General features: G+C 46.6%; 2 protein-coding genes across 8 annotated transcripts; one reads left to right on the top strand and one right to left on the bottom strand.

Moving 5' to 3' along the window:
* Positions 1-70: 70 nt before the first annotated feature.
* On the top strand, positions 71-11,074 carry ACP2 (acid phosphatase 2, lysosomal). Of its 5 annotated transcripts, none has more exons than NM_001357044.1 (11): positions 71-210; positions 784-879; positions 1,202-1,288; positions 2,179-2,331; positions 2,441-2,539; positions 2,618-2,707; positions 3,149-3,281; positions 4,070-4,152; positions 4,270-4,376; positions 4,501-4,676; positions 6,412-7,334. In NM_001357044.1, the coding sequence occupies exons 1-11, from the start codon at positions 97-99 to the stop codon at positions 6,576-6,578; spliced, it is 1,305 nt and encodes a 434-aa protein (NP_001343973.1). In that variant the 5' UTR covers positions 71-96; the 3' UTR covers positions 6,579-7,334. The 5 variants fall into 4 exon arrangements, with proteins under 5 accessions (NP_001343973.1, NP_001069526.1, XP_005216541.1 ...); XM_005216484.4 differs by having other exon boundaries at positions 74-210; positions 3,152-3,281; positions 6,412-11,074; XM_059874878.1 differs by having other exon boundaries at positions 74-210; positions 2,152-2,331; positions 3,152-3,281; positions 6,412-11,074.
* Positions 7,418-27,740, bottom strand: DDB2 (damage specific DNA binding protein 2). Of its 3 annotated transcripts, NM_001075788.1 has the most exons (10): positions 27,477-27,693; positions 26,206-26,339; positions 25,642-25,833; positions 12,228-12,373; positions 10,855-10,954; positions 10,586-10,763; positions 10,138-10,280; positions 8,275-8,439; positions 8,090-8,135; positions 7,418-7,796 (listed from the first exon to the last, which is right to left on the bottom strand). In NM_001075788.1, the coding sequence occupies exons 1-10, from the start codon at positions 27,601-27,603 to the stop codon at positions 7,747-7,749; spliced, it is 1,281 nt and encodes a 426-aa protein (NP_001069256.1). In that variant the 5' UTR covers positions 27,604-27,693; the 3' UTR covers positions 7,418-7,746. The 3 variants fall into 3 exon arrangements, with proteins under 3 accessions (NP_001069256.1, XP_024831046.1, XP_059730718.1); XM_024975278.2 differs by lacking the exon at positions 7,418-7,796 and having other exon boundaries at positions 8,128-8,439; positions 27,477-27,740; XM_059874735.1 differs by lacking the exon at positions 7,418-7,796 and having other exon boundaries at positions 8,128-8,439; positions 26,206-27,296; positions 27,477-27,540.

Raw genomic sequence — 27,740 nt, 5'->3', positions numbered from 1 at the left:
GACTTCCGGCGTGTGTTCTTAAGGGTGCGTCCGGGTGGCTGCTGCAAGTGTCACCCAGAGGGTTCCAGCCTCTGTGCTGCATAGACTACAGCGGTGATGGCGGGCAGGCGGTTTGGCTGGAGCCGGGCAGCTCTTCTCCAGCTCATTCTTGGTGTGAACCTGATGGTGATGCCACGCACCCAGGCCCGGACTCTGCGTTTCGTTACTTTGGTAATGAGAGATGGGGTCGCCAAGGGCTGGCCAGTGCTAGGTGGGCACCGGCCTGCTGGTGGAGGGAGGGGCGGGGCTTTGCTGGGGTCTGGGGTCTGGAGTAGTGGGGAGACGACTGGCCTGCGGGGTTGGGGGCCAGGGTTCGCAGTTTCTGTGACGCCCTGGGGTATTTAGGGTGGGGGGCAGGGTGCACGGAGTTCTGTATTAGAGGATAGATAGGTGAGTCTGCCTTGGGACTGGGATGTAGTTCAATGATTAATAAGAGATTCACTTCTAAAGCAACCTTTGGTGATTTTTTTTCCCAGTTCCCCCGCCCCCACCCACCCCACACATACACCTGCATTGCTTTCATTTCTTTCCCTTTCCCTCCTGTACTTTCGGTTTTCCCAACGTCTCCAGCGGCATTGCTTAGCCAAGTTAGAGTCTCTGGAGGCTGCAAGAAGTTAGTGACTTCTAGGTTGGGGTTTTTCACAGTGGGTAGAGTTAAGGTTCTCAACATGGGGCAGGGGTTGGCTTCTGTGTCCACACCAAGGAGACCCTCTGACCTCTGGGCTAACCACTTTCTTTCCTCAGCTGTACCGACATGGAGACCGCTCTCCAGTGAAAGCATATCCCAAGGACCCCCATCAGGAAGACAAATGGCCCCAGGGCTTTGGTCAGCTAACCAAGGTGGGTCAGGAGCCAGCTCTCTCTCAGGATGAGCTGTAGAACCGGTGACCTCTGGAGCAGGCTGCAGAACTCACCAAACTGCTTTTCCCCATGTGCATGCTAACTTTGGCCACATTTCTTCAGCTTACTTTCATCCGTGCCCAGATTAAAATGAGCACACACAATGCATGCACAATCAACCCCTTAATAAACGACTTGTGGGATCAGATTAACCCACTCCTGCTTCCAACCACAAGGTGGAAAGCAGCCGTGGCTAAGCCCTATTGTTCTCATGAGCCATCCCCCTCCCCCTGGGCCTCTTAACCCTTGGGTTTGCCCACAGGAGGGGATGCTGCAGCACTGGGAGCTGGGCCAGGCTCTGCGACAGCGCTACCATGGCTTCCTCAACACCTCTTACCACCGACAAGAGGTAAGGCTGGGAACTCTAGAGGGAGCGGGGATCGGCTGTTCTCACTCTCTGCCCTCAGGGAGACTACCAGTGACCCAGGCACTGTGGCCTTCCTCCATGTATCTCTGGTTACAGCTGCAGGACGAGACGTCCACGGGCTGTCTGGAGCAAAACTCTGGAGGCTGAGTTGCCCCTGCTTGGCTTGGGAAGAAGCCAAACTGTTCAAGCATCCAAGCCCAGACTTAAGGGCCTCGCAGAGTAGTTTCTGACTCTGTGAAGTAACTCAGGCTTTCCTTCCAAGTACTGTTTCGGGCCAGGCACTGTGCTGGCACTGTGTGTAACAGTGTGTCAGCCAGATCCAATCTTTATCTCTCATGTTACTGTTTCCTTGAGGGCCGGCCCTATCCTGATTTTGCCCTTTCTCACTTCTTCCTCTCTTTTCACAAGTAGTTATCTCTGTTCCTCATCTTATTTCCTCTCCTACTCTCTAAGCCAGTTATTAAGGGTGGGGAGGGGGGCATTGTGTGTGTGTGTGTGTGTGTGTGTGTGTGTGTGTGATTAAAGACAGTTTCTGCCCCCAAGGACCCGGGCCTCGATAAGGGAGACAGGTGTTGTAATAAACCAGGCAGGCCGGCAGACCCGAGAGCCTTGTTGAGTAAGCACTTCGGACTGGGAGTGGCATTTGACCTATAGCCATTCCTGCAGGAATTCTTTGCAGATGGCGGGGATAGCAACCCTACCAGTCTAGGCTGGAAGAGGGGTGGGGAAGGCCAGAGAAGGGGAGAGGGGCAGATGCATGGTGGATTTACAATTTGCTGGGTGAACAGCAAGAACTGGGGCTCCACTGCGAGGCCAGAGCTGCCCCCACCCCCCAACTCCCACAGGTGGGACTGGTGTTGTCATCTCTGCAGGTTTATGTGCGAAGCACAGACTTTGACCGGACGCTTATGAGTGCGGAGGCCAACCTGGCTGGACTCTTCCCGCCCGACGGGATCCAGCGCTTTAACCCAAACATCTCTTGGCAGCCTATCCCCGTCCACACTGTGCCCGTTGCCGAGGACAGGGTAAGCCTGGCCCGCCCTTCCCTCGAGGCGACGGTAGGAACGACTCTGGCCGTTGGCCTGCTGATCCCTGACTCCTTCTCTGCCTCTGCTTACCCACTCTGGCCTGCAGCTGCTGAAGTTCCCCTTGGGCCCATGCCCCCGCTTTGAACAGCTGCAGAATGAGACCCGGCGGATGCCCGAGTATCAGAACGAGAGTGTTCAGAATGCAGTGAGTGGGGCTGAAGTGGAGGGCACCACCCCGACCTTCAGCCCCGGGCAGGACTGACCCCCTGATCGTGTTTCATAGCAATTCCTGGATATGGTGGCCAATGAGACGGGGCTCACAGACCTGTCCCTGGAGACTGTCTGGAATGTCTACGACACGCTATTCTGCGAGGTGAGCCGGCTCAGGTCTTCTCTCACAGCTTGGCAGGCCTGCATGGCTAGGCCAAGTAAAACACTGTGCCTGGATGCCATGCCCCTGGGGTGGTCCAGGCAAGCCACCTCTTGTGAAACAGAAGAATTTCCCTCATGGGTGAGAAAGAACCTCAGAGTGGGAAACAAGTTTGTTGATGGTCAGCAGTTCCCACTTCTCCCCACCCAGAGCTCTCGTGGTATCCGACTCCATTCTGCTGAGTCACACTTTTGGGGCCCGAGCCTCCTTTCCTGTTCCCTGCCTCCTCAACACCCTCCACCACGTCTCCCGGTTCCAGACCCTCTGCCTCTCCTCTGCCTCCCCTCACACACACGCAGGCACCATCCCAGCGGGGAAGAGAGCTGCTCCCGGGAGAGGCTCTGGCCGGGGCCGGGGAGCTAACCTGCCCGCTGCCGCACACAGCAGACACACGGGCTGCCCCTGCCGCCCTGGGCCTCGCCCCAAACCATGCAGCGTCTGAGCCGGCTGAAGGACTTCAGCTTCCGCTTCCTCTTCGGGATCTACAAGCAGGCAGAGAAGGCCCGGCTGCAGGGGGGTAAGTGACAAGACCAGCATGTCACTCCCCTGAAAGAACCCAACAGCGTTAGAAACCTTCTGCAGGGGGGTTTCTCACACGCTCACTTCTCTACCTGAAGAGTTCTCCGCTCTTTGAGGACCAGTGAACCCTAGTTATCCCGTCAGTCATCAAAGCCTCCCCAGTCCCCCAGGTGCTTAGCACGTCTGTCACTAGTACCAGTGACCACAGGCTGGTGTGCATCTTGTGTGTGTGTGTGTGCGTGTGTGTGTCCATTCATATTCTTAGTTTCACCCATATCAGGAAACCCTCTGTCCCCTCAAGTAACTTCCCACCTCCCCCAAAGGACCACCAGGGGCCATTCTGAAAGAAGGCCAAGAGTAATACACAGGCCACACGCTGATCTGAGCGCTCAAGGGAATGCCAGCTGCCAGACCTTCCCAGCATCTCGGTTCTCCGAGTTTGCCCCTGACAGAGTGCCCCTGGCCTGGTGCCGCCGTCTGATGCTCCCTGAAGCAGCCTTAGGTTTACGTTTGTTCCCAACTGGAGTAATCATTCAAACACAGGCAGGGCCTCATTGCCCCTTTATGAATAAATGGGCAGGTTTCTGCGTCTGTGTTGAAATAGGGGTATCTTGTTTTATCTTGCTTCCTTCTGTAAATTTGAAAGTTTTTAAGTGGGATTCCTCTGACGTGTCCTCTCTGCTGGGATCAGACCCAGGGCTGGCAGAGGGTGAGAGGCCCTCAGGTAGGTCGGTCGGAAGACGGTGAAGACCGCAGCCGCTGATACGGGGGGACTCTCTCCCTCAGGCGTCCTGCTGGCTCAGATACGGAAGAACCTGACGCTGATGGCAACCACCTCCCAGCTCCCTAAGCTGCTGGTCTACTCTGCGGTGAGCTCCCACGGCCCTCAGGGGGCTCAGGGCACGCGGAAGCTGGGTTCCTCCTCTCTTCGGTATCTGGGGTTGGCGGGGGGGAGCGGTGCTGATGGGAAGCCCTTCCTCTTATAGCACGACACCACGCTGGTGGCTCTGCACATGGCGTTGGGCGTCTACAACGGCGAGCAGGCCCCCTATGCGTCCTGCCACATGTTTGAGTTGTACCAGGAGGACAGTGGGTGAGTGGAGCGCGCAGTCTGCCCTCGGGAGGGGCGCCCAAGTGGAGGGCGGGGCTGTGGGCAGCCTGAGGGGACGCTGTTAGCCTGGGGAGCCACTGCCCTCGTGCTTCCCACCCACCCGCAGGAATTTCTCGGTGGAGATGTACTTCCGGAATGAGAGTCACAGGGCCCCGTGGCCCCTGACCCTGCCCGGCTGCTCTCACCGCTGCCCGCTGCAGGACTTCCTCCGCCTCACAGAGCCGGTCGTGCCCAAGGATTGGCTGCAGGAGTGCCAGCTGGCAGGCGGGCCCGCAGACACAGGTGAGTTGCCGTCTGCCTCTGTGCTGGCCGAGGCCCAGAACGGCTCCTGGTTCCTACCCAGAGGTCTCCAGAGCACTTCCAATCCTGGTGCGGGTTCCCAGACAGTCTCCTTCCCACCCTGAGACGCACTCCTCACCCTCAGGCAATGCCCTTCTTACAGCGTGAGGAAAGCCTTGCAGCTGGGAGGGAGAGGACCATCTCATCCTTCCCCCACCTGGTGTCCTGGCCCTCTCCTTGGCGTGAGCCCCCGCTGGGGGCCCGCGTTTCCACTTACACCCTGGGTTCGTTTCCTCTGACCTCCACGTGGGCCCCAGTGCTCGGTGTCGCCGCTCTGCCAGATCAGTCCCGTTGCAGAGCCTAACAGAGACTCCTTTGGCCCACCTCCTTCTCCGGTGCCACTCCCGTTCTCCCCCTTTCGGATGGGATCCTTCAAAGAGTTGCCTAGACTCTGCTGTCACCTCCTTGCCGCTCATTCTCAGACTCACACTGGACAGTCTTCCGTCACCTGCCACTCCACAGAAGTCACTGTTGTTAAGGACCAGTGACCTCCTCTAGCCCCAAAGCCAGCTAACCAGTTCTTCAGTCAGCTCCTCTCACCTGTCAGCGGCGTTATGGAGTCGGTCACTCCTTCTTTGACCACTTTCTTGCTTTCTCTGGTTTCCTTCCTCCTCCCCGCAGGCAGCTTTCTTTACTGGCTTCTCCTCCCCACTAACCAGCAGATGGCCCCGGGCTCATCAGCCTGGCTCTTTCCCCACTGATGCCCTCTACTCAAGTGAGCTTACCCAGCCCTATGGCCTCATGTTACGATTTCCATGCTAAGTTCTTTTTATGCCTCCTGACCTCTTTCTCTCTGAGCCGCAGGTTTGCACATCCAGCTGTGGACTCGAGGTCTCTATGTGGATGTCAGCTAAGCCATCTCACAGTGGAGGTCTAAGCCCACATGCTCTCCCTGAAGGCTTCCCCGCCTTAGTTAGTGCAGCCTCAGCCACGCAGGTGCACAGCATGTCCCGAGGTGCCATTCCGAGTGCCCTCTCCTCAGACCCCCACCTCCAACCACCAGCATATCCTGCCAGTCCAGTCTTTAAAATCCGTGCTCTGGCTCAGTCTACCATCATCTCTTGCCAGAAGTACTGAAAAGCTTCCCAACGTTCTTTCTGATTTTGTTCTTGGCCGTACCAGTCTGTCAGCACAGCAGAGTTAAATTTTTTAAAAACATGAATCGGTTCACATCACTACCCTTCTCAGAACTGTCCAAGGGCTTCCCGTCATCTGGAATAAAACCCACATTCTCTACGGTGGCCTTCAGGCCCTGCTCGGTCTGCTCCGGTGATACTGACTCTCTTTCCTAGACCATGTCGAGCTAAGTCCCTCTTGCATTTGCTTCCACCTCCCCCCACCCCCGCCCACTGGCCTGAGGACACTCTTCTCTCAGATCTTCTGTGTGTCTGACTGACTCCAAGGCTCAGGTCAGTGTGTTGCTTTCTTGGTGACACCTTGCCTGTGACCTGCCTGGCTTTGGTTCTCTCGACGGCATCTGCCACTAACCTGTCCTTTCTGTCATTTGCCTGTCATGGCATCTCCTCTCCTAGAAGGGAAAAGCCACACAGGACACTGTGTCTTGGCCACCTGTGGTCTCCCCGTTGTAGGAATGGCACCTGGCATGTGGTAGGCGCCCAAACATTTGCTGAACGAACACTGACATGACCTTTCTCTCCTCCCCTGGCGCTGTGCTTAGAGGTGATCGTGGCCTTGGCCGTCTGCGGCTCCATCCTCTTCCTCCTCATAGTACTGCTCCTCACCGTCCTCTTCCGGGTGCAGGCCCAGCCTCCTGGCTACCGCCACGTCCCAGATGGGGAGGACCACGCCTGACAACCACTCAGCCCCCTTCCCTCTGCCTCCTAGGGGAGGTGGGCTGGGCCCTTGCTCCTGACTGTTGCTGCTCCCCAGCCCATGGACAGGAGACCCTGGGTTGGGCCTCCCTCTGATCACCGCACCTAGATGAACAAGTGAGGCTCAGCTTGGCCCGAGGCACCTGTCACCCGGCATCCACGTGCCCGACGTTAACCAAGTACTGTGTCGGACACTGGCTTCCTCCAAACAGGATTTGCCTCCTCCGTGCTCCCTTCTAAGGACGTGAAATGTAGACAAGTGCTCCGGTTTCACTCAGGACCTCGGAGAAAAAGACTGAAGGAGACGGGGCTTGATCTGCTTTGCCTCTCCATCAAACCCTGCTCTGTCTTCCAACCCAGAGTCTTTGGCAGATGGCCCCAAGGACACGGTCTTGCCTCTCACCTCTCAGTGCTTATTTTAGCGGGAAGAACGGCCCAACACTGGGGGCACAAACACTGCCCGCCAGGGAGCCAGGTCACCCAGGAGCCAGCCAGTGGTTTGTCCAGCTGACGCCACCGTTAACTCCAGTGAGACATGATGCTTTCAGCATCTTTGTCACCCCTCTCCTTGAGCCGTTGGAAGGAGGTTTGTGCTTGGGAGGGAGTCGGGGATGGCGGAGAGGGGACGGTGAGTTGTGGTACAGAATCCTGAAACCACTGTCCCCACCCTTAGTGGGGCTGGGATCCCTAGGTTGTGAGCTGAACAGCTCTAGACTGGCCCAGAATAGGACTGAGACAGCTTCCAGAGAATGAAGGTTTGGGACTCCCAGTGCTGGTTCTATGCCTTTTCTTCATTCTGGGGAGCTGAGAAGCCCTTTGACCAGATCGGAGCTGGAAGATCCACTCAGAAGGTCAGCTGGGTATGTTTTATTGGCCATGTGAATAGCGAGCACAGATCAAAAACCACTACCTGAGCACTGAGTGTCAGAGAGGAGAAAGGAGAGAAGCTCGGCTCCAGGCCACGTACAGCAGAGGCCCTTGGCACAGCAAGTCTGCCAACTCTGGAGTTCCTGGAGCTCAGCCCACGCACGTGTCCGGTCCCCATGTCACGGTCCCAGTGCCCCAGCTCCAACGCTGGGACTCTGATACCTCGGCCCTTTAACATGAAGCCGCCTCTCGTCAAAGAACTTGTCCTCGTGGGGCTCCAAGCCCCTGCTTCGCCCCCGCTTCATTAACGTCTCTCATTTCTGAGTCCCAGCATCCTCCGGGCTCCAAACGAGAATGTGATAACCTAGGAGGAGTGAGACCAGAGGCACCTTCCATCATCAGCCTCTGAGAACTTGGAGCTGGCGTGGGGAACCTAGCACTTGGTCAGGAGACACCAGGAATCCGGGCAGCAGCCAGGCATTGCTGTGGCCAAGACTCAGCGAGAAGGACGGCCCTCGGTCCAAAGAGACCGTGGGCTCCTGGTTGCCATCTTCACTGACTATATCCTGGGGGTGGCTGGAGCAATGCTAAGCTGGGGTGAGCCTGCACTGAACCTTGGGGAGTAGGCTGGGCTTGACCGGCCTCATGTACACTCACCCATCACGGAGGCCAGCGTGTCCCCCATGGGATTGAATTCATTGAGCTGCAGAGACAAGGGGATGAGCATGAGGAGGGAGTGGAGGTAGCAGAAGAAGGGCATGTGAGGAGTAATTGGTCATTTTTGATCCATGAGGTTCAATCCCTGCCTCCTCCCATTTATTATTTGAGGGCCCAGGCCTCACCGACATGATACCAGAAGATTCTGGGTCATACAGCTGATACATGATCTTTCCTGAGCTTCCATCAAACACATCGATCGTCCTTAATTCATGGGGGGAACAACTTTTGAAATTAGGATCTGGGTATCGGCCCACGACAATGAGGTTGTACCGAGGATGCCAGCTTGCCTAGGAGATGGAGAGGCAGGTCACAGGAGTAAATGCAGAACAGCATTGAGAGGGACAGCAGAAGTACCTTTGCCACTGACAACAACGGTTAATACAACTGCCAGCAATTTAACAACAGAGGTAAGACCTACATGAAACAAGAATGGTTTTGAAGTGCACGTGCATCTACCATCGAAAATGTAAAATCCCCAGCTGACCTTCCTGTGATCCTCAGGACACATGCAGGCCTTCTCTCTGCATTTTCTGACACTGCACCAGCTGATAAGTATTTTAACATCAGCGCGACCCGAGCGAAAGCGATGGTATAGTTGCTCAGCCGTGTCCGACTCTTTGTGACCCGTGGACTGTAGCCCGCCAGGCTCCTCTGTCCGTGGGATTCTCCAGGCAGGAACACTGGAGTGGGTTGCCATTCCCTTCTCCAGGGGGTCTTCCCGACCCAGGGATCTGCATTGCAAATTAGACCTCGGTTCTGAGCTCATCCCACAGCTCTCCCTCCAACATCAGGGAGTTGAGTAGAAAATGGCAAGTGGCTGAAACGGGGGAGGACCTCTCTGTTCCCAGATCACCCCACTCAAAACAAACTGAGCAGCTACTGGGATGACAGAACTGGATGGGATTTTTCCAAGAAAGCTTTTCAAGGAAGTTCTGAAGGGGACAAGACACGGTTAGCAGGAAGAAAGAGGTGCTACAGGCAATGGCTTGGAAATAAGTCACAGGTCACACCTGGGATGCTGTCAGTTGGTCTGGCTGATTGATACCAAGAGGGAGATAAGGAAGAAAGGGTCAACGGGAACACCAACCGCTGAAGGGCTGACATTACAGACAGCTTGGATTAGATGTGAGGTACGTTACGCTACGCTAAGTTGCTCAGTCGTATCCAACTCTTTGTGACCCTATGTGACCCTGTAGCCCACCAGGCTCCTCTGTCCATGGGATTCTCCAGGCAAGAATACTGGAGTGGGCTGCCATTTCCTACTCTAGGGTTGAGGTACGACGTGGGGGCCATTCTCATACCAAATCATTATTTCCTGAGTACTTCCTAGGCGCCAAGCATGTTGCCACATGCTTTAAGTACTTGGGTTCAAACTCACAACCACCACCTGTCAGTCAGATACTATTATTCCCTCTTTATAGATGAGGACATTGGGATCCCTACTGCGAGTGATTTGCTGAAGGAGTCTAACCTGGGGGGCGGGGGAATGGGCTCTGCCCACCTGAACTGTGCTCTCCTGACTACACAAGTGCAGGCATGAGCTCCGGAAGTCCGAAGAGGGACTGTGGTTCTAGAAAAGAGTATAACCTGGGCAGCAGGAGGACTGGCAGAGTTCAGACTGGCAGCGGCGGGGGGGACGGGGGGCAGCAGGCATGGAGGACTTGAAGGTTGGAAGCCTTGGGGGTTAAGGCTAGAGAAGCCATAAATGGCTTGGCTAACTAATCCAAGTTAGCTCGTGGGTCAGCTGCACACACAGGTCACCAAAACTGAGGGCAGAACAGAGGGTCAGGATCTCAGAAAATGCCTGGGCTGCGTGGAAAGAACTCAGGAAAATCCACTTATCAAAGAGACATGACGAAGACTCAGCAAAACGGGCTCACAGAGCTGGACCAAAGGTGCAGAGTGAGCCACGGTGAGAAGAGGGCTGGGGCTGGGGCTGCGGCTGCGGCTGCCCTGTCCAGCGCCGCCTCCCCACCATCACTTACCTTGATGGGTGTCAGGTGCTGGAAGTGGCGGTGAGGATGTGGGATCAGGCTTGGCGGGCAGTCCCACTGGCAAGCAGAGTAAACCCGGATCTCACTTTTCTGGTCAGTAGTCAGGAGCTGGGCTCCATCGGGACTGAAGTGAGCTGGCAAAGCGAAAAGCCCCTGAGCTCAAGGGACCCCAGGTGGGCCCTATCCTGGCCCGCAGGGGCACCTCCCTCCCACTGCTTCCTAGAGACAGGTGGCAGGGCCGTGATCTGGGCCGTGAACAAACACCCAAGAGGCTCAGCGGCTGGGAGGGCGGCTAGAGACAGGAGGGCTCGGGACCTCGGCCTGGCCAACGCTGTGCGGGGTTAAGGCCTGGCTGAGTGGCTTCTACGCTTTGCGGGAAAGGCCCTGAAACGGCGGGTCGGCGGGGTCTGCAGGAAGGCCGAGGTCTGGTATATCACACCTGCGTTGACAGGATGCCTGTGCGGCAGCGAGTGGAGGAAGCTGGATTTCCCTCTAACCTGGCGCAGGTCCCAGATTTTCACCGTTTGATCTACGGAGGCTGTGGCCAGGAGCCAGTCACAGCACGGGTTCAGGGCCACATGGGTCACCTTCTTTTTGTGCATTCTCAGATTCCAAAGCTGCGGACAAGAGCTCGGTTCAGGCTGGGGTGCAGAACCGAGGCTGGGGGTTGGGAAGGGAAAGTGAGGGCCTGGGCTCGCGAGAACGCACCTCCCTGCCATCCATGTTCAGCAGGATCACGTGCCCCACATTGTCTCCCGTGACCACCACTCGGCTTTTGACAGATACGTCCAAGCTGCAGAACCAGACGCTGGAGGGAGAGATTGTGCTGTAAGACTCTTAGGGACAGAGGCAAGTTGCATTTATTCACTGTTGCAGCTCATGTCTCACACACAGCAGACAGTCAATAAATATCCGTTGAGTGAGTGAATATCTTGTCATGGACTCCCAGTGAGGAGCACTCAAGACTCGTCCACCATTCCGACAAAGGGTATGGGGGTGGTGGGGCTCAGAAACTTGTCCAGTTACTTCTAGGCTCAGGATCCTCATGTGCTAAGAGTCCCTGAAGCAGCCAAACCCAGAGCCGTAAGGCGAGTCCTCAAGTCCGGGCCTGCCCCCTGGAGCCCTGAGGAAGACTCAGCTGTTGTTTTCTCTCTCCACTCTCCACCCTCTGGGTCAAAGGAGAGGACACTCCACACAGGGACTGCCCAACTCTTCCTCACTGCTGGCTGGAAAGGAACTCCTGCCCCCTTCTGAGCACTTAGGGGAAAAACCACACCAACTTGGAACTACCTGCTGTTTCTGTCCCTCAGACCACTTGATATGAAGGGACGGGTCAGGGTGGGGGGAACGTCAGGGATCCTGATACCCAGTCGGGAGAGCCCAGATTCACATTTTCCCCTCAAATCTCTGCTACCCTGCTTTCTGCATCCCTTGTAAATATCTTGCAGGAGGAGGGCTCCTTGTAGAAGAGTAAGGTCGCCTGTCACCTGTCCCGTTGCTCCTGTATTTCTTACCCCTGTGTGGCAGCCCAGTGCTAGGTAGAACCCCGCACCCTCACACACTTGGGCAGAGTCATATCTCTGACTGAAAACCAAAGTGACAAGCATTTTGTAATTTCTCTAGCCACATGCTCTTGGGGAGTCCAAAGTGCTTTGTGGACATGATTCTATCCATTTCGGCTTCCATCAAGGAGCTGGCCAGGTCATTACACCCCAGTGAAAGCAGGGAATGGAGTCTTAAGGTCTTAGTTCCTGCTCCAGGCTTGAAGTAGTTTTTAGACTAATGACACGTTGGCTTGTCCAGTGAGAATCCAGGTCTAGTCGGATACAGGAAGGACTGACAGAAGAGCTGAGACTGTTCCCTTGCCGAGAAAAGCTGAGGTTCTAGAACCCATCCCTGAAACAGGAACCCACCTGGCCCAGAGGAATAGCAGCTAAAGAGTCAGAGGGAAGGGTGAAAAGGAGCTAATCCCTTTCTTCCCTGTGCCGGGTTTAGGGAAAAGAAATGGGATCCGGGTGCTCTCGCCACAACTACACCGAGAGCCTAGAAGCCCTTTCCCCTCTTGAGTTAAAACTACTCACTTGCAGGTGTCTGAGCTGGCAAAAACTCGGAGAGTGTTGCCTTTAAAATCTTGCAGCCTAGTCGTTCCCTCCATTGAGGAGGTGAAAAACTGGTTGGTATTGAGAGGGTTAAACTTCATCCCAGTGATGCTCCCTCCAGCTCCAATCTAACACAAGGAAGAAAAAAGTCAGTGAGTGATACTGGCCCATGAACGGACAAAGCCTGGGCGCACATCCTCTGATTGGACACAAGAGCCATCCAGGCCACACTTGGGGCCGGGCCAGCTTGGATGCCTAGACACTAGGGTGCTCTCCACAGTACTGCTTCTTAAGGTTCTCATTTTACACTTTTTAACGAACATACAGTAAGTTGGTTGTTTCTGGTATACAGCTTTATGAATTTTAACACATGTAGAGACTCGCACCACCACCACCACCACCACCACCACCAAAATCAGGATGCAGAAGTTGTGTCACTTCCCCCCCAAATCCCTCACGTTCTCCCACTGTAGTCACATCCTCCCCCGACTCCTCACCCCTGGCAACCAGGGATGAGTTCTTCATCACCATACAAGTTTTGCCTTTGATGGACTGTCGGATCAGTGACTCATGGTATGCAGCCTTTTGAGACTGGCTTCTTTCATTTCACTCGGTGTAATGCCCCTGAGTTTGATCCAGCCTGCTCTGTGAATCTATAGTTCATCCCATTTTATTGTTGAATATCCTATTGTGTGGATGTACCATAATGTATCATACAAGTGCTCTTTTCAGAGGAGCTTCAGCTTGGAACAATGGCTGGGTTAGGTAGGCTGGTGTCAGACCTGAGCTCATTTTTTGCAGACATACCAGACGATGATGAAGATAATCATGATGACATTGGCAGCATAACCTTATTAAGTGCTTATTACATATCAAGTGCACTGTTTTAAGAACTTTATATCCTCCAGGCTCCTCCTCCAGTTCTCCTGTATGTTGTTGCTCTCCCAGCCTTACTTCTACAAGGCCTCTTACACAACATTCACTTAACTCACTCAGCACACTAACTGGTACTTCCCATTCCCTCTATAAAACGTTCTAACTGATGCCCACGGTTCATCGAACCCTTGCTGCTAGTAAGTTAATCTGCTCCCACTAGCTGAGTTCTATGCTTATGAAGGGTTAGTTGTGTTTGTTCTTAAACCTAGATATGTCAGTTGTACTTTGTATTGTAATCATGTAACTTAACATGTAATTTATTAAACATTTAAACTTTAAACACAAAACATTCATTAAAATGTAATTTAATTAAAATTGATGAAATATGTGCAAAAAGAATGACCACTGTGGTTTCTATGAAATCCACATTGAACACTTTGGAAAAACTAGATTAAAAAGATTTGCTAATGTATACTAATTACAATTATTTTAAAGCCAATGTCTAATAGCTTTATAAGAGTTGCTGAATTAAGCATGGGAGAGATACTTATAAACAATTAGGGTGGGAAATAGTGAAAACTTAAGAGAATCTGCAATCAGACTGCTTCACAACTGATTTTAAATTATGTCTCCACTTTTGGGAAATGGAAACTAGACGCTGTAAAGTATGCATTATGGATTCGGTTTATGTAAGACCAGGTGAACCCGAATCAGTGAGCACTTACTACAAGAAAGGACTGGCCCTATGTCAAAGCATTAGTAATAAGCACTTATGTAAACATTTTCAGGTAAAATGCATTCGTGTTCTTCTAGCAAGGGTGGATTAAGTAGTTACGACAGCTCTTGCACTGAGAAGGACTACATAAACCTGGACAAAACACAAAAAAGAAAATGTGTTTGAGACTTTCCAATTCCAGTCATGGTGGGTTAGCTGGTTTCAGGCCAACCTGTCAAGAAAAGCTAGAAAAGGTAGATGAGGTGTATGTTCTCAAAGGAAAGTTTCTGAAGTCAACGAACAGCTATCAAGGCACCAAGGACTACCAAGTCCAGCCTCCTAGAGAGAAGAGAAGCAGAGAGGTAAGTCTGACATTTCAATGCTGCTTTTGCTCCTGAGGCCTATGCAGGTGAGAAAGCTGTATGGCTGAGGAGCTGAGAAGTTCAGCAGAAGTTCTGTCAATCTCAAGGGAGGCAAAAACAGAGTCCAGACCTGTCAGAGAGGAAAGGTTTTAGAAAAAAAAAAAAAATGCAGGTTTTAGTTAGGATCCCTGAAACCCCAGAAATAAGAGCAAACGAAACAGACCCTCCCTCATGAAGACTGAAGTCCACATACAAATCATTTCCGTCTCTGAGTAAGATGATCTGATTCTACCTGACCTGCCTGGCAGAGAGAAAAAATTCTTTTTGTAAGAGCACTCAAAACTTAAAATTATATCTCTGCAAATTTTCATATGCAATATTTGGCATCAAATCTAAAACTGTCCAGCATATCAGAAATCAAGATCAAGTAACCAACCAAGAGAAAAAACACCAGCTTAAAGACACAGAAGATCCAGGTATTGGTGCTATTAGACATTGGCTTTAAAATAATTGTAATTAGTATACATTTTAAAAAGAGACCTAATTAAAAAATGGACAAAGAGAATTCCCTGGAGGTCCTATGTTTAGGACTTGGTATTTTCACTCCCATGGTTGGGGTTCAATCCCTGGTCAGGGAACTAACATCCCACAAGCCCCATGGTGCAACCAAAAAAAGGACAAAGGATTTCAACAGACATTTCTCCAAAGAAGATATAAAAATAGTGGCACATGAAAAGATGCTCAACCTCATTAGTCACTAGGTAATGCAAATAAAAGTCACAGTGAAATACTATTTCATAGCCATAGGAGGCTATAAACAAAAAGACAATAATGAGTGTTGTAAGACAGCCTATAGAATGAAAAAAAATAGTGCAAACTATATCTGACGAGGGATTAGTATCAACAACATATAAGGAACTTGGACAACTCAATAGCAAAAAAAGGAGAAACAAATAATCTGATAAAAAAAAATGGACAAAGATTGAATAGGCATTTTTCCAAAGACATACAAATGGCCAAAGGGTATATGAAAAGCTGCTCAACGTCACTAACAGAAATACAAAATTACAAGGAGATATCACCTCACACCCAGTTAGAATGACTATTATAAAAAAGACAAGCGATAACAAGTGCTGGCCAAGGTGTGGAAAAAGGGAACTCTGGTATATTGTTGACGGGAATGTAAATTGGTAGGGGCATTATGGAAAACAGTATGGAGGTTCCTCCATGAACAACTCAGAAGGGAGCTACCAAACTATCCGGTTAATTCTACTTTTGAGTATGTATCAAAAGGAAAGGAAATCAGTTTCTCAGAGTTCTGTCCTCCTGTGTTCATTGCAGCATTATTCACAATTCCCAAGATATAGAAACAACTGTCTGCTGATCAATGAATGGATAAAGAAAGAAAATGTGAGATATATATATATGTATCAAGTGGAATATTATTCAGCCTTAAAAAAGTAAATCCTGCCACTTCTGATAACATGGATGAACATGGAGGACATTATGCTAAGCGAAGTCAGACACAGATAAATACTGCATGACCTCACTTACATGTGCAATCTAAAAAAGTCACTCACAAAGGCAAGAGAATAGTGGTTGCCTGGGGCTGAAGGCGGGTAGGGCAATGGTGAGATACTCGTCAAAGGACACAAAGTTTCAACTATTCATGAGATCTAATGTATAGCATGGTGACTATAGTTAATAACTATTTTATATGTGAAATTTTCTAAGAGAATGGATCTTAAGTGTTCTCAGCATACACATAGAAAACTACGTAAGATGATGGATGTTAACGAATTAGCTTGATTGTGGAAATCATTTCACAATATATACATGTATTAAAACATCATGTTGGGTCCCTGGTGGTCTAGTGGTTAGGACTCTGTGCTCCCACTGCAGGGGGCTCAGGTTCCATCCCAGGTCAGGAACTAAGATCCACATGACACAGCCAAAAATGATAAATAAAGCAAAAACAAAACCACACTATGATGTACACTAGATATGCACAATTTTTATTTGTCAGTCAAGGATGTGGAGGAACTGAAGCCCTCCTACATTGCTGGTGGGAAAGTGAAATGGAGTGCTTTGGAACATAGGCAATTCTTCAAAAAAATTAAACACACAATTACCATATGGCCCCAAAGATACATATACCCAAGAAAATATATAGTCAACAGAAATGAGTACGTATGTTGATATAAAAACTCGTATGTAGATATTCACAGGAGTATTATTCACAATAAAAGTTAAAAAAGCCTAAAAATCAATGACCCAAACATCCATCTCAAGAAGCTGTAAAACAAACAAGAAGCTAAAACCAGAGAGTAAGAAGAAAAAACAGAAATGAATGAAATAAATACACTGTGAAGAAAAATCAACAAAGCCAAAAGTTAGTTCCATGAAAAGACTAATATAATTAAATTGATAAATCCCAGCTGAGAATGACCAAACAAAGGAGAAAGCACAAATAACCAATTTAGTGGATGGAAAAGATATCCTAGACATTTTAAAAAGTAATAAGAGGACATCATAAACAATCTTTTGCCAATAAAACTGAAAATTCAGAGGAGATAAGCACATTCCTAGAACAGTACAAACTTACCAAACTGACAGAAGATGAAAAGGAAAAATTTGAATAGTCTGATAGCTGTTAAAGAAACCGAGTCACAACTAAACACTTTTTCGCAAAGTAAATTCCAGATCTTAATGGCTTCAGTGGTGAATGTACTAAATATTTGAGGAAGAAACAATCTTTTTTTTAAAAAAAAAGTTTATTTTCAAATTGTCTCATAGAAAAGTTGTGAGAACAGCACAAAGCACTGTTTTTTTCTGGAACCATTTGGTAATAAATTCCCAACATGAAGTCCCATCACACTCAGATACTTTACTGTGTACTTCCTAAAAGAATGTTCTCTGACATAGCCCCAGCAAAACCAGCAAAACTTAGGGTATCTAAAGTAGTTCAGACTCATAGAAACAGAGAGTAAACCTGTGGTTGCCAAGCGCTGGAAGGAAGGGGAAATGGTGAGCTGTTAGTCAGTGGGCACACAGTCTCAGTTTTACAAGATAAAAAAATTCTAAAAAAAAAAAAAATTCTAGAACTCTGTTGCTAAAAATGGAAATACAGTGTTAACTGTGCACTTAAAAATGGTTGAGATGACACATTTCAGGTTATGTGCTTTTACCACAGTTTTTAAAAGAAGCAGTACGACTTGCTAGAAATATAATTGTAAAGGTTAAAAAGTGGGGAAAAGAACATTTAAATTAAAAAATCAAATTTGGTTTATTTGGTAATAAACCAAAACAAACAAAAAACAGTGTAGTTTTTTTTTTAATAGCACAGATAAGGAAAATCATATGCTGACCTCAACAGACACAAAAGTATTTGAAAAAATTCAATTATCATTCATGATAACAGCTTCTGGCAAACTAAGAATAGAAGAGGAACTTACTTAATCTGATAAAAGGTATTAAAAACAAACAGGCTCCCAGGTGCATAGCCAAGAAAACTGAAAACAGTTGTTCAAACAAAAACTTGTACATAAACGAACATTCATGGCAGCTGAATCAAAATAGCAAAATGCAGAAACAATTCAAATGTTCAATGACAGACGAGTGGCAAAACAAAATTTGGTATATTTGTACAATGGAATATTATTCAACCTCAAAAAGGAATAAAGTACTGAAACCTGCTACAACACGGACGGACCTTGGAAATATTATGCTAAGGAAAAGGAGCCAGACCACCAAGGTAAAATACTGTATAATTCCACTTACATGCCGTACCTGGAACTGTGAAATTCAGAGACAAAAAACAGATTAGGGGGGCTGGGGAAGAGGTAATAGACAGTTATTGTTTAATGGGTATAGAGTTTTACTTGGGGATGAAGAAGTCCTGGAGATGGATAGTGGCAATGACTGCACAATATAAATGTACTTAGTGCCATTGAACTATATGCTTTGAAATGGTTAAAATTGTAATTCTCATGTTATATATAGATTATCACAATAAAACGCAGCAGATATTTCAATGATAAAACATAAAAGCCTTCTATAATGAAGAACAAGATAAGAATGCCTGTTAGAGCAAACATTCAACAAGGTACTAGAGGCCTCAGCCAATGAGATAAGGCAAATAAAAAAGAAGTGTAAAAATGGTAGAGGAAGAAATCAAACTCTCATGATTTACAGATGAAAAACTGTATAGGGGAAAAATTTAAATCCCTCAGAGAAACTATTAAAATTAATATGAATTTCTACTTCCAACCATGATGGAGTGTCAGAAACCAGATATATCCTCCTGCCTTAACACAACTAAAAAAATGGAAAAATACATGAAATAAGTTTTCACACACTGGCCAACAGGCAGCACAAGAGGGAAAAGAGTGAGGCAGCCATGTGATTGCCCCAATTTAATGCTTGGAGAGCGTACCCAGGCTGTAGCATAGGCAGGGAGGACCCAAACAGCCTAATAGTCTCAATGGGCTCAGGAGACACTTGGGAAAGCCAGCAGGGCAAAATGCTGGAGAGGCTGATGTGCAGAGAGAGAGCATTATGGATATTTTCAGAGGGGTCCCCTCAGGCCTTTGAGTAAATAATATTGTGTAAATGTGTATAAGGAAACTATATAAAGCTAGGGCAGAAGGGAGACATCAGAAATTAACAGGATCCTCAGAACGGTCTATATTCTCACCATCCAGAATGAAAAGATTCTTAACATAGCTCAAGCAGAGTCCTCAGAAGGGTACTGTCTCAGGGTGAGGCCAAAATCTAGACTATAGGCTGCTTTGCTACTGCTAAGTCACTTCAGTCGTGTCCGACTCTGTGCGACCCCATAGATGGCAGCCCACCAGGCGCCCCTGTCCCTGGGATTCTCCAGGCAAGAACACTGGAGTGGGTTGCCATTTCCTTCTCCAATGCATGAAAGTGAAAAGTGAAAGTGAAGTCGCTCAGTCGTATCTGACTATTCGCGACCCCATGGACTGCAGCCTACCAGGCTCCTCCATCCATGGGATTCTCCAGGCAAGAGTACTGGAGTGGGGTGCCACTGCCTTCTCCATAGGCTGCTTTAGACCCATGCTAACCGGAGTGGATTGAATAATGGGTAATTTATTCAATTACCCAAAATGTCTATGCTGTGATCCCTGGATCCTGTGAATATTTAGATGACAAAGGGAAAGAAAAATCATATGAAGAAGAACATAGAATGGGAGCAGACTTCACATCAGAAATCATCTTCAAAGTACTAAAAGAAGAATAAAAAATCCTGTAAACCTAGAATTCTATACCCAGCAAAAATACCTTTAAAGGAAACTGCAAAATAAAGACTTCCTTGGACAAACAAAAGGAAAAAAAATGCATCACCAACCAACCTACATTATAGGAAATGTTAAAGAAATCTCTTTAAACAGAAGATCAAAAGGAAGTCTGAATCATACAAAAGAATTTTAAAAACTGGAAATGGCAAATACGTGGGTAAATATTAAGTTTTTTTCTCATTTAAAAAACATCTTTAAAAGATACCTACCCTGCAACCCAGCCATCCCACCACCAGGTATTTACTCGGGAAAAATGAAGACATATATCCACACAAAGACTGTACGTGAAATCTTCATAGCAGCTGTATTGGTAACAGTCAAAAGCTGGAAAAAGTCTAAATGCCCTTCAATAGATGAATGGATAAATAAACTGGTATATCAATACACTGGAATACTACTACAAACTATTGATACCGGCAAAAATATGGATGAACCTCAAATATTCATACTGTATGAAAGAAGCCAGGGAAAAGAAAAGAGTCTATATCATATAGTGCCATTTATATGGGGAGGAGCTCCTGGAGGAGGGCATGGCAACCCACCTCAGTATTCTTGACTGGAGAATCCCATGGACAGAGAAACCTGGAGGACTATAGTCCATGGGGGTCACAAAGAGTTGGACATGACTGAAGCAACTTGGCATGCAAGCCATTTATATGTCTTGAAAATGCAAATTTATCAATAGGAATAGAAAGCAGATCAGTGGTTTTCAGGTGACAGGACAGAGAGTATAAAGGGAAGGATTACCAAGGGGTGTAAGGAAATTTGGAGGTGTGATGGATATGTTCATTATTTTAATTGTGGTGATGGTTTCATGGTTGTATACATATTTATATATGTCAAGACTCATCAAGTTGCACACTTTAAATATGCAATTTATCATACATCAGCTATATCTCAATAAATATTTAAATAAAAACAAAAAGATAATTAACTGTGTAAAGCAAAAATCATAATGTAAGCTTTACAAAGTATGTAGAAGTAAAATAAAAGACAATGAGAGAAGGGAGAAAATGAAAGTCAGTACATAGTTGTAAGACTGTTACAATACATATAAAGTTGTATGATACTATTTGAATGTTCACTCTTACATTAAAAATGTAGACTGTGGTAAAGTCCCTGGCGGTCCAATGGTTAGGACTCTGTGCTTTCACTGCTGAGGGCCCAGGTTCAATCCCTGGGTCAGGGAACTAACATCCTACAAGTCTCATGGTCAAAAAAAAAAAGATGTACATTGCAAACTCTAGAACTACTACTAAAAGAGAGAGAAGGGAAAGAAGAAAAGTGTAACTAATAATCCAATAATGAAGATAAAATGGAATCACAAAAAGTACTCAATCAAAAAGAAGGCAAGAAAAAATGATGGACCAAAACAATGAGACAAATACAGAAGATGACAGACTTAAATCCAATCATATTTATAATTAATCATATTAAATGTAAATGGACAAATGCTTCAATTAAAAGGTAGAGACTGTCAGAATGGATTTTTCCTTTTTCACCATGCCATGCAGCTTGCAAGATCTCAGTTCCCCAACCAGGGGCTTGAATCCCAGCCCTCAGCAGTGAAATCATAGAGTCCTAACCACTGGTTCACCAGGGAATTAGCAGGTTGCATTTTTTTTAAATGCTATCTACAAGAAACATTTTATATACAAATATACAAATACATTAAGAATAAAAGGATGAAAAAAGATATACAATGCAAGTATTAATCATAAAAAAGCTGCATGGCTACATTAATATCAAAGAAATAAAATTTCAGAACAAGAAATATTATCAGGGATAAAAGGAGACATCTCACAATAACAGAGGTGTCAATTCATCAAAAGGACATAATGCTAAATGTGTAAGCACCTAATAACAAACAAACGTTTGAAGCAAAAACTAAAGGAAAATAAACAGAACCACAATTTTATAGTTGGAGATTCCAATATTCCTCTCTCAATAACTGATAAGAGATATAAAATCAGTAAGGCTATAGAACATTTAAAAAAAGGATACAAACACTATTAACCAATGTAACCTAATTAACATTTAAGGAGTAATTCACCCCAAAATAGCACAGTACACATCTTTTTTCAAATGCATATGGAACACTCCAAAGACAATCAACATGCTAAGTTATAAAAGGTCTGGAATCACGAAATGTCTTTTGTTCCGTAACAGCATTGAACTAGAAATCAGTAACAGAGATATCGCAACAATCCCCAAATAGAAATCAAACAGATACTTCAAAATAATCCATAGGTAAAAGAAGAAATCATAAAGAATCTGGAAAGTAATTTATACTGAATGAAAACAAAAACACAACAAAATCTGTAAGATTCAGTTAGAGAAATACAGGGAAATGTATAGCATTGAATGGTTGTATTAGAAAACAACAACAACAAAAAAATCAAATAAAAATCCAAGTTTCTATCTTAAGAAGCCAGAAAAAGAAAAGGAAATTATACCCACAGGAAAGAAAACAATGGGGCAAAAAGAAAAAAAAAATAAAGAAAACAGAAAAACAATGGAGAAAAATCAATGAAGCTAAAAGCTGGAAAATATCAACAAAACTGATGATCTTCTAGCAAGACTGATCAGGGGTAAAAGAAAAAAAAGACACAAATTACCAGTACCAATAAAAAGAGTGAGAACATTACAACAGATCTTATGAATATTAAAAAGATAACAAGGCTTCCCAGGTGGCACTAGTGGTAAAGAATTTGTCTGCCAATGAAGGAGACGTTAAGAGACTCAGGTTTGATCCTGGGTTGGGAAGATCTCCTGGAGGAGGAAATGGCAACCCACTCCTGTATTCTTGCCTGGAGAATCCAAGGACAGAGGAGTCTGGTGGGCTATGGTACACTGGTTTGCAAAGAGTCGGACATGACTGAACATCTGAGCACAAGGGAATATATAAACAACTTTATGCCTCTAAATTCAACAACTTAGATAAAATGAACAAATTACTTGAAAGACAAACTGCCATGCTCCTTCAAGAAGAAATAACCTAAATTGCCTTACTGCTGTTAAACAATTGGAAATATAGTTTAAAACCGTCCAACAAAGAAAACTCTAGATCCAGATGGCTTCACTAGTGAATCCTATGAAAAATTTAAGAAAAAAAATAGTACTAACTCTGCACAAACTATTCCAGAAAATTCAAGTAGAGGAAACACATCCCTGATACCAAAACCAAAGGCATTACAAAAAAAAAAGGAAATAAGATATTTTTAAGTGGTCATCATCTGGTACAAGATGACTAAACCAGAATATGATCTAATAAGTAAAATACAACAGATTCTAGGGTAGAACACTTATATAAAAACATAAATAAAAGAATGGGTGTGTATAATAGTGTCTACACACATATAAAGATGCCCCATATGGGGATTTCAGGTAACAATTACTTTATTCTTTATATATGTATTTTTCCTGTATTGCGTGAATTTCTTACAATGAGCACAGGTAATTTTTACAATGAGAATGATCATTTTGAAAATTAAACACATGTCCCCTCGCCAAGGGCCTGAAAGATATCAAGATCAGAACCAAGGTCAGATGACTAAAGAAAAGATAAAATGAGGCACTGCTTCTCCCTTCCTCACTGGTTTCAAATCAACCTTCTGCTGTCGGTTTCTGGGAGTACAGACAGTTCTCCAGACCACCAAACCTTTCTTCTGCTACAGCCTACCTCCCTGCGAGTCACACAGTTTAAATGCCCAGACCAATCTCCACAACAGCGTGAGGAAGCTTCACGTAAACACACATTGTAAGGAAGGGTGATAAATCCCAAAGCACCTTCACCCTAACACAAGTTCAAAGCAGTTATCATTCCTCTTTTAGTCAGGAAGCCCTTCCCCAGGACACTCTTAGGCTATTTCTTAAATTTCTCTATTCTCACATCCTGGCTGCTTGCTGGGGAAGGTGGGGGCGGGGTGGGGCGGTGGCGGCAGCAGCAGTGAACAAATCTCTTCCTGTTTGAGCTCTGGGTTCTGACTTCAACTTAAAGTTCCACTTCCTGGTGGTCATCTGTCTCACCAGCTGGACAGAAAGCCATTCTTCGGACTTCAGGCACTTACTTTCTTGAATAATCTCATAGCTTGAATCCTAATCTCTCAAGTCTGTCTAACCTGGCCTTTTCTGATGAGCTGTTCTCCAAACCGTCCATTTCAAAGAACTCATCGTGGGTTTAGCTATGGCCTCTAAACCAGAGGTAGAAAAAGTGAGCTAATGAAGAATCCAGTTCACAAATGTGTTTTGTTTAGCTACAGAGCATGTTCAATTTCATTTGATTCCCAACATTAAAAATCAGGTATTTTAAATTAAAACCCTTGTGTCCTATTGGCAGGAATGTAAAATGGGACTATGCCGCTATGGAAAACAGTATGGTGGTTCCTCAAAAAACTAAAGAGTTACAATGTGATCCACTCTAGGTACAAAACCAAATGAACTGAAAGCACGAACTCGAAGAGATATTTGTGCAACTCTGTTCATGGCAGCATTATTCACAAAAGCCAAAAGGTGGAAGCAACCCAAATGTCCATCAAGAGATGAATGGGTAAAAGAAAAATGTGGTGTATACATACAGAGGAATAATATTTAACCTTAAAAAGGAAAGAAATTCAGATACATGCTGCAACATGGATGCACCCTGAGGACATGATGCTAAGTGAAATAAATCTGTCAGAAAAGGACAGGTACTGTCTGATTCCACTTGTATGAGACAGTCAGTCAAAATCAGAGAGACAGAAAGCAGCATGCGGTTGCCAGGGTCTGGAGGGAAGGGGGAACGGGAAGTCTGCGTTAATGTTTACAGAGTTTCAGTTCTGCAAGACAAAAAAGTTCTGGAGACTGGTTATGCAAGAACGTAAATGTTCTCACACTGAACGGTACACTTAAAAAATGGCTAAGGTGGTAAACTTTACGTGTCTCACTACAATTTTTAAAAATCCAAACATTTCAGACTTCATTTGAAAAACTCAGACCTGATACCACAGGACCTCAATTCTCACCTGTCAACCATCTCCAATTTATCGCTAACCACCATCCTGCATCATTCTTTTATCTGTCTGGCTTCTTTAGGTATGTGAATTTGCAGCTCCTGCTTTAAACCCAGAGTGTCACCTTTCACAGTATGGCCCTCCAATCTCAGTCCCCTACTGGGCAAGGTAAGAGCGTTCTCTTTGGTGGAGAAACCAACACTCTCAACCCCTTAGCGACTGATGGCAAACACTAGCACAATTAAGACCATCCCTAAAAAGCTCTTTGCCACACCTTGCCCCAAACACACTCTGCCTTTCCTCCTTTTCTCTCCATTTACCTAAATATTGTTCTTCCTCACATCTCACTCATCCATGAAACCTTCCCTATCGACTCTAATCCCCAAAGATTCTTCCTTCCCTCATTTCTGTAGCATTTAGCATCTGTATTGCTGTACAGTCAGTGATCTTGTAGGTATACATCTGACTTGCCCAGTTATATCACAAGGCCCTCATTCATTCAGCAAATACGAAGCAGCTACTCTAAGTACTGGGGATACGGTGGTGAGTTAGAAAGACAAGGTCCCTGCCATCATGGAGTTTACTGTATAATGGACAAAGACATACAAATCAGTAAAACATTTCAGATATTGATAAACATTGTGGGGGGAAAGTGATGGAGGATAATAATGAGGTAGAGAGTCATTAGTGAGTAAGCAGAGCGGTCAGTAATAAGCCTTGTAGAAGAAGTATATTAAGCTGAGACCTGAATGGTAAGAGGAAGCCAGCCATGAGAAAAACCACGGGAAAGAGGACTCCAGTCAACAGGAACAGCAAGTCCAAAGACCCAATTTCAGAAACAGAAGTATCTAGTATGGCTAAAGCATAGGCAATGAGGAAGACAACAGCCAAGGTCAAGGAGGTAAGAAGGGGCTTAGATCCTATAAGTAACTTATGAGGATGATTAGTGTATCATAGTTGCTAATACTTTAAGGGCAGGCATTCAATAAAGAGTTGAGTACCATCACCGTTTACTTGTTTGAAAATACCCAGTTACTTTTGATCCCAATTATCTCCTTGTTACTGGATGACTTTTCATCCCTTCAGCAAACATCTCTTCAGTACTATTGTCTGGCAGAGGGTACTGCTCACCCCTTTAATGAAGGTAGGTTTGTCCTTTATGCCAAAGTTCCAGAGCAAGATATCTCCCCCTTTGGAGCCCACAGCCAGGGTGCTGGGGTGAGTTGGGTGCCACGCCAGGGATGTGGCCCTCCTGTCAAAAGGGGCAGCCTTTTGGAATATCCGGTAAGAAGCCAGAGAGTTCAGAAAAGACTGCTGGAGACCCTAATACAGAGAGAAAAGAATTAAGTTGAATTAAAACACAAGGGTAAATTGCCTATCTCTGACTCCTCCATAGATGAGGCCTGGGGCCAAGTTCTCCCACTAAGGGAAAACTAACTGCCTGGCTCTGTGCATAAAAAGATTTGCAATACACATAATCTAACCACAGAAATCAAGGAGGCAGAGTGCATTCCTGCTGGGACCCCTACAGCATAGGACTTCTATCTTGTTGAGAGCCCAGTAGGCCAGTCACCAAGGTGGGGATGATCTCTCTGACAACCCGGTGAACCAACCCAGCATCTAATTTTGGAGCATCCAGAGGCTTAAAAAGGCACCATACAAACCCCTGAATTCTTCAGCCAGGAAACGCCTCACCTGCTGTAGTGATGGCCAGGCAGCTGTGCCCAGCTTATGCTGGTGGAGGGCCCTGACGATGCTGCTGCATAGCGGCGGGACCCGCAGGCTAGCCAACCCCGCCCAAAGGCCTGAGTCAAATCTTCTGCTAGAACCTGCCAAGCAGAACAGACACATATTTTCCGCTCCAGTCTCACGAAGGCAAGATTTTTCTGCCGAATATGCCAGAAAGAAAGCCCTATTGCTTCTTTTGGCAGAGACAATCTCTATCACCTCCTAAGATCTTTTCAGGTTCTGCTCAGTCTCACCCAGCACAACAAATAAATAGTGAGCAGGGATTCAATCTCTTCCAAAAAAACATTCCCCAAAACAGTAATTCTTTAGTGAAACTGTGATCTTGCAGGGTTCCTGAGAAGTGAGCCCAAGAAACACACAAGAATTGCAGAACTCTTCTCAGTTTGGGGTGGAAAACTGGTGATAGGGTTGAGTGACAATTTAAAAGTCATATGTAAAGCACAATAAAAAGATTTTAAGATGATATAGTGGAAGTGAGTAAGAGAAGCAGTTTTTTCCAAAATCCTGTATTACAATAATGTAGAAGTGACCAGCTGTGGGCCCCAAGTCTAATCTGTTCTCCTGAAAACCAGCAGGATCCACGGGGTCTGGCATGGGGCTAAATTCACTAGGCTACTTTTGGAGAGGAAGATCCACCTAGAATAGGAATAAAGCAACTCCGGATTACTAACCTGTATTTGAGGACCTGATCTCTATAAACCCTGCCTCTGGACAACCCTTTCTTTCTTCTCATGAACAACAACAAAAAAAACACTTCATCGACAATCCCGTCTTTTGAGTTCTCTACTTTCCTTACAGCCCCAGGTTTTAGCCCCAAGAAACCCTAAGAGTGAGTTTTCAGAGGAAGGAAGGAAATTGAAGGTTCCCGCAGTTAAACCAAGGGCAGATAGTAACTATCGAAATTAAGCACACACCCCACCACGCAAGGCAGGATTATCTTAAGCAGTTCTCAGTGTGTAAAAATGCCGATGCAAACAAGGAATTGGAAAAGTCGGTTGTGTCTGTTGTAACGTAGGTCATCTGCCTCGTCCCGTCACCTGAGGGAGGTTAAACCCAAGCTCTAAGGGTGTCAAAGGACCTACAGACAAAATGCATAGCCTGAGGCGCCCACAATTTGGGCCAGCCTCAGAACCTATGCGCACCCATCCCCCACTCCAGCCTTCTGCGTGAGAACCCCAAATTGCGGAATTAATTAAAGCAGCAGGCACAGGCAGTACCGGGGCCCTTCACACAGAGCTTCTTGGCCTCGGGCTCCAGCTCCCGGGGGCTTCTGTTCCTCTTGCTCTTGGGGCGCACAACCACCTCAGGGGTCTTCTGGTTTTCTGGGCGTTTCCTGGGAGCCATGGCGTCCTCCGTGCGAAGGGGTACTATGCCCTATGCCGAGGAAGAATTAAGAAGCCTCTGGGGAGAACAAGGCGGGGACGAGGAAAAGCGCTCAGCCACAGGTAGGCCAACTAAGCCAACTTCCCGCCAAACAGGCT

This window comes from Bos taurus, chromosome 15, assembly GCF_002263795.3.
Source record: "Bos taurus isolate L1 Dominette 01449 registration number 42190680 breed Hereford chromosome 15, ARS-UCD2.0, whole genome shotgun sequence".
NCBI lineage: Eukaryota > Metazoa > Chordata > Mammalia > Artiodactyla > Bovidae > Bos > Bos taurus.
Note: the sequence above shows the minus strand (reverse complement) of the source record. Positions and strands in the feature narration are given on the sequence as shown.

Excerpts from the sequence above, each read along its gene's own strand:
- DDB2 (XM_024975278.2), bottom strand. The coding sequence starts at position 27,603 with ATGGCTCCCAGGAAACGCCCAGAAAACCAGAAGACCCCTGAGGTGGTT. Across the intron at positions 10,764-10,854 it reads TGAACATGGATGGCAGGGAG|CTTTGGAATCTGAGAATGCA; the intron begins GTGCGTTCTCGC and ends TCTTGTCCGCAG. Across the intron at positions 8,440-10,137 it reads AGCACCTGACACCCATCAAG|GCAAGCTGGCATCCTCGGTA; the intron begins GTAAGTGATGGT and ends TCCATCTCCTAG.
- ACP2 (XM_005216483.4), top strand. The coding sequence starts at position 97 with ATGGCGGGCAGGCGGTTTGGCTGGAGCCGGGCAGCTCTTCTCCAGCTC. Across the intron at positions 2,708-3,148 it reads ACGACACGCTATTCTGCGAG|CAGACACACGGGCTGCCCCT; the intron begins GTGAGCCGGCTC and ends TGCCGCACACAG. Across the intron at positions 4,153-4,269 it reads AGCTGCTGGTCTACTCTGCG|CACGACACCACGCTGGTGGC; the intron begins GTGAGCTCCCAC and ends TTCCTCTTATAG.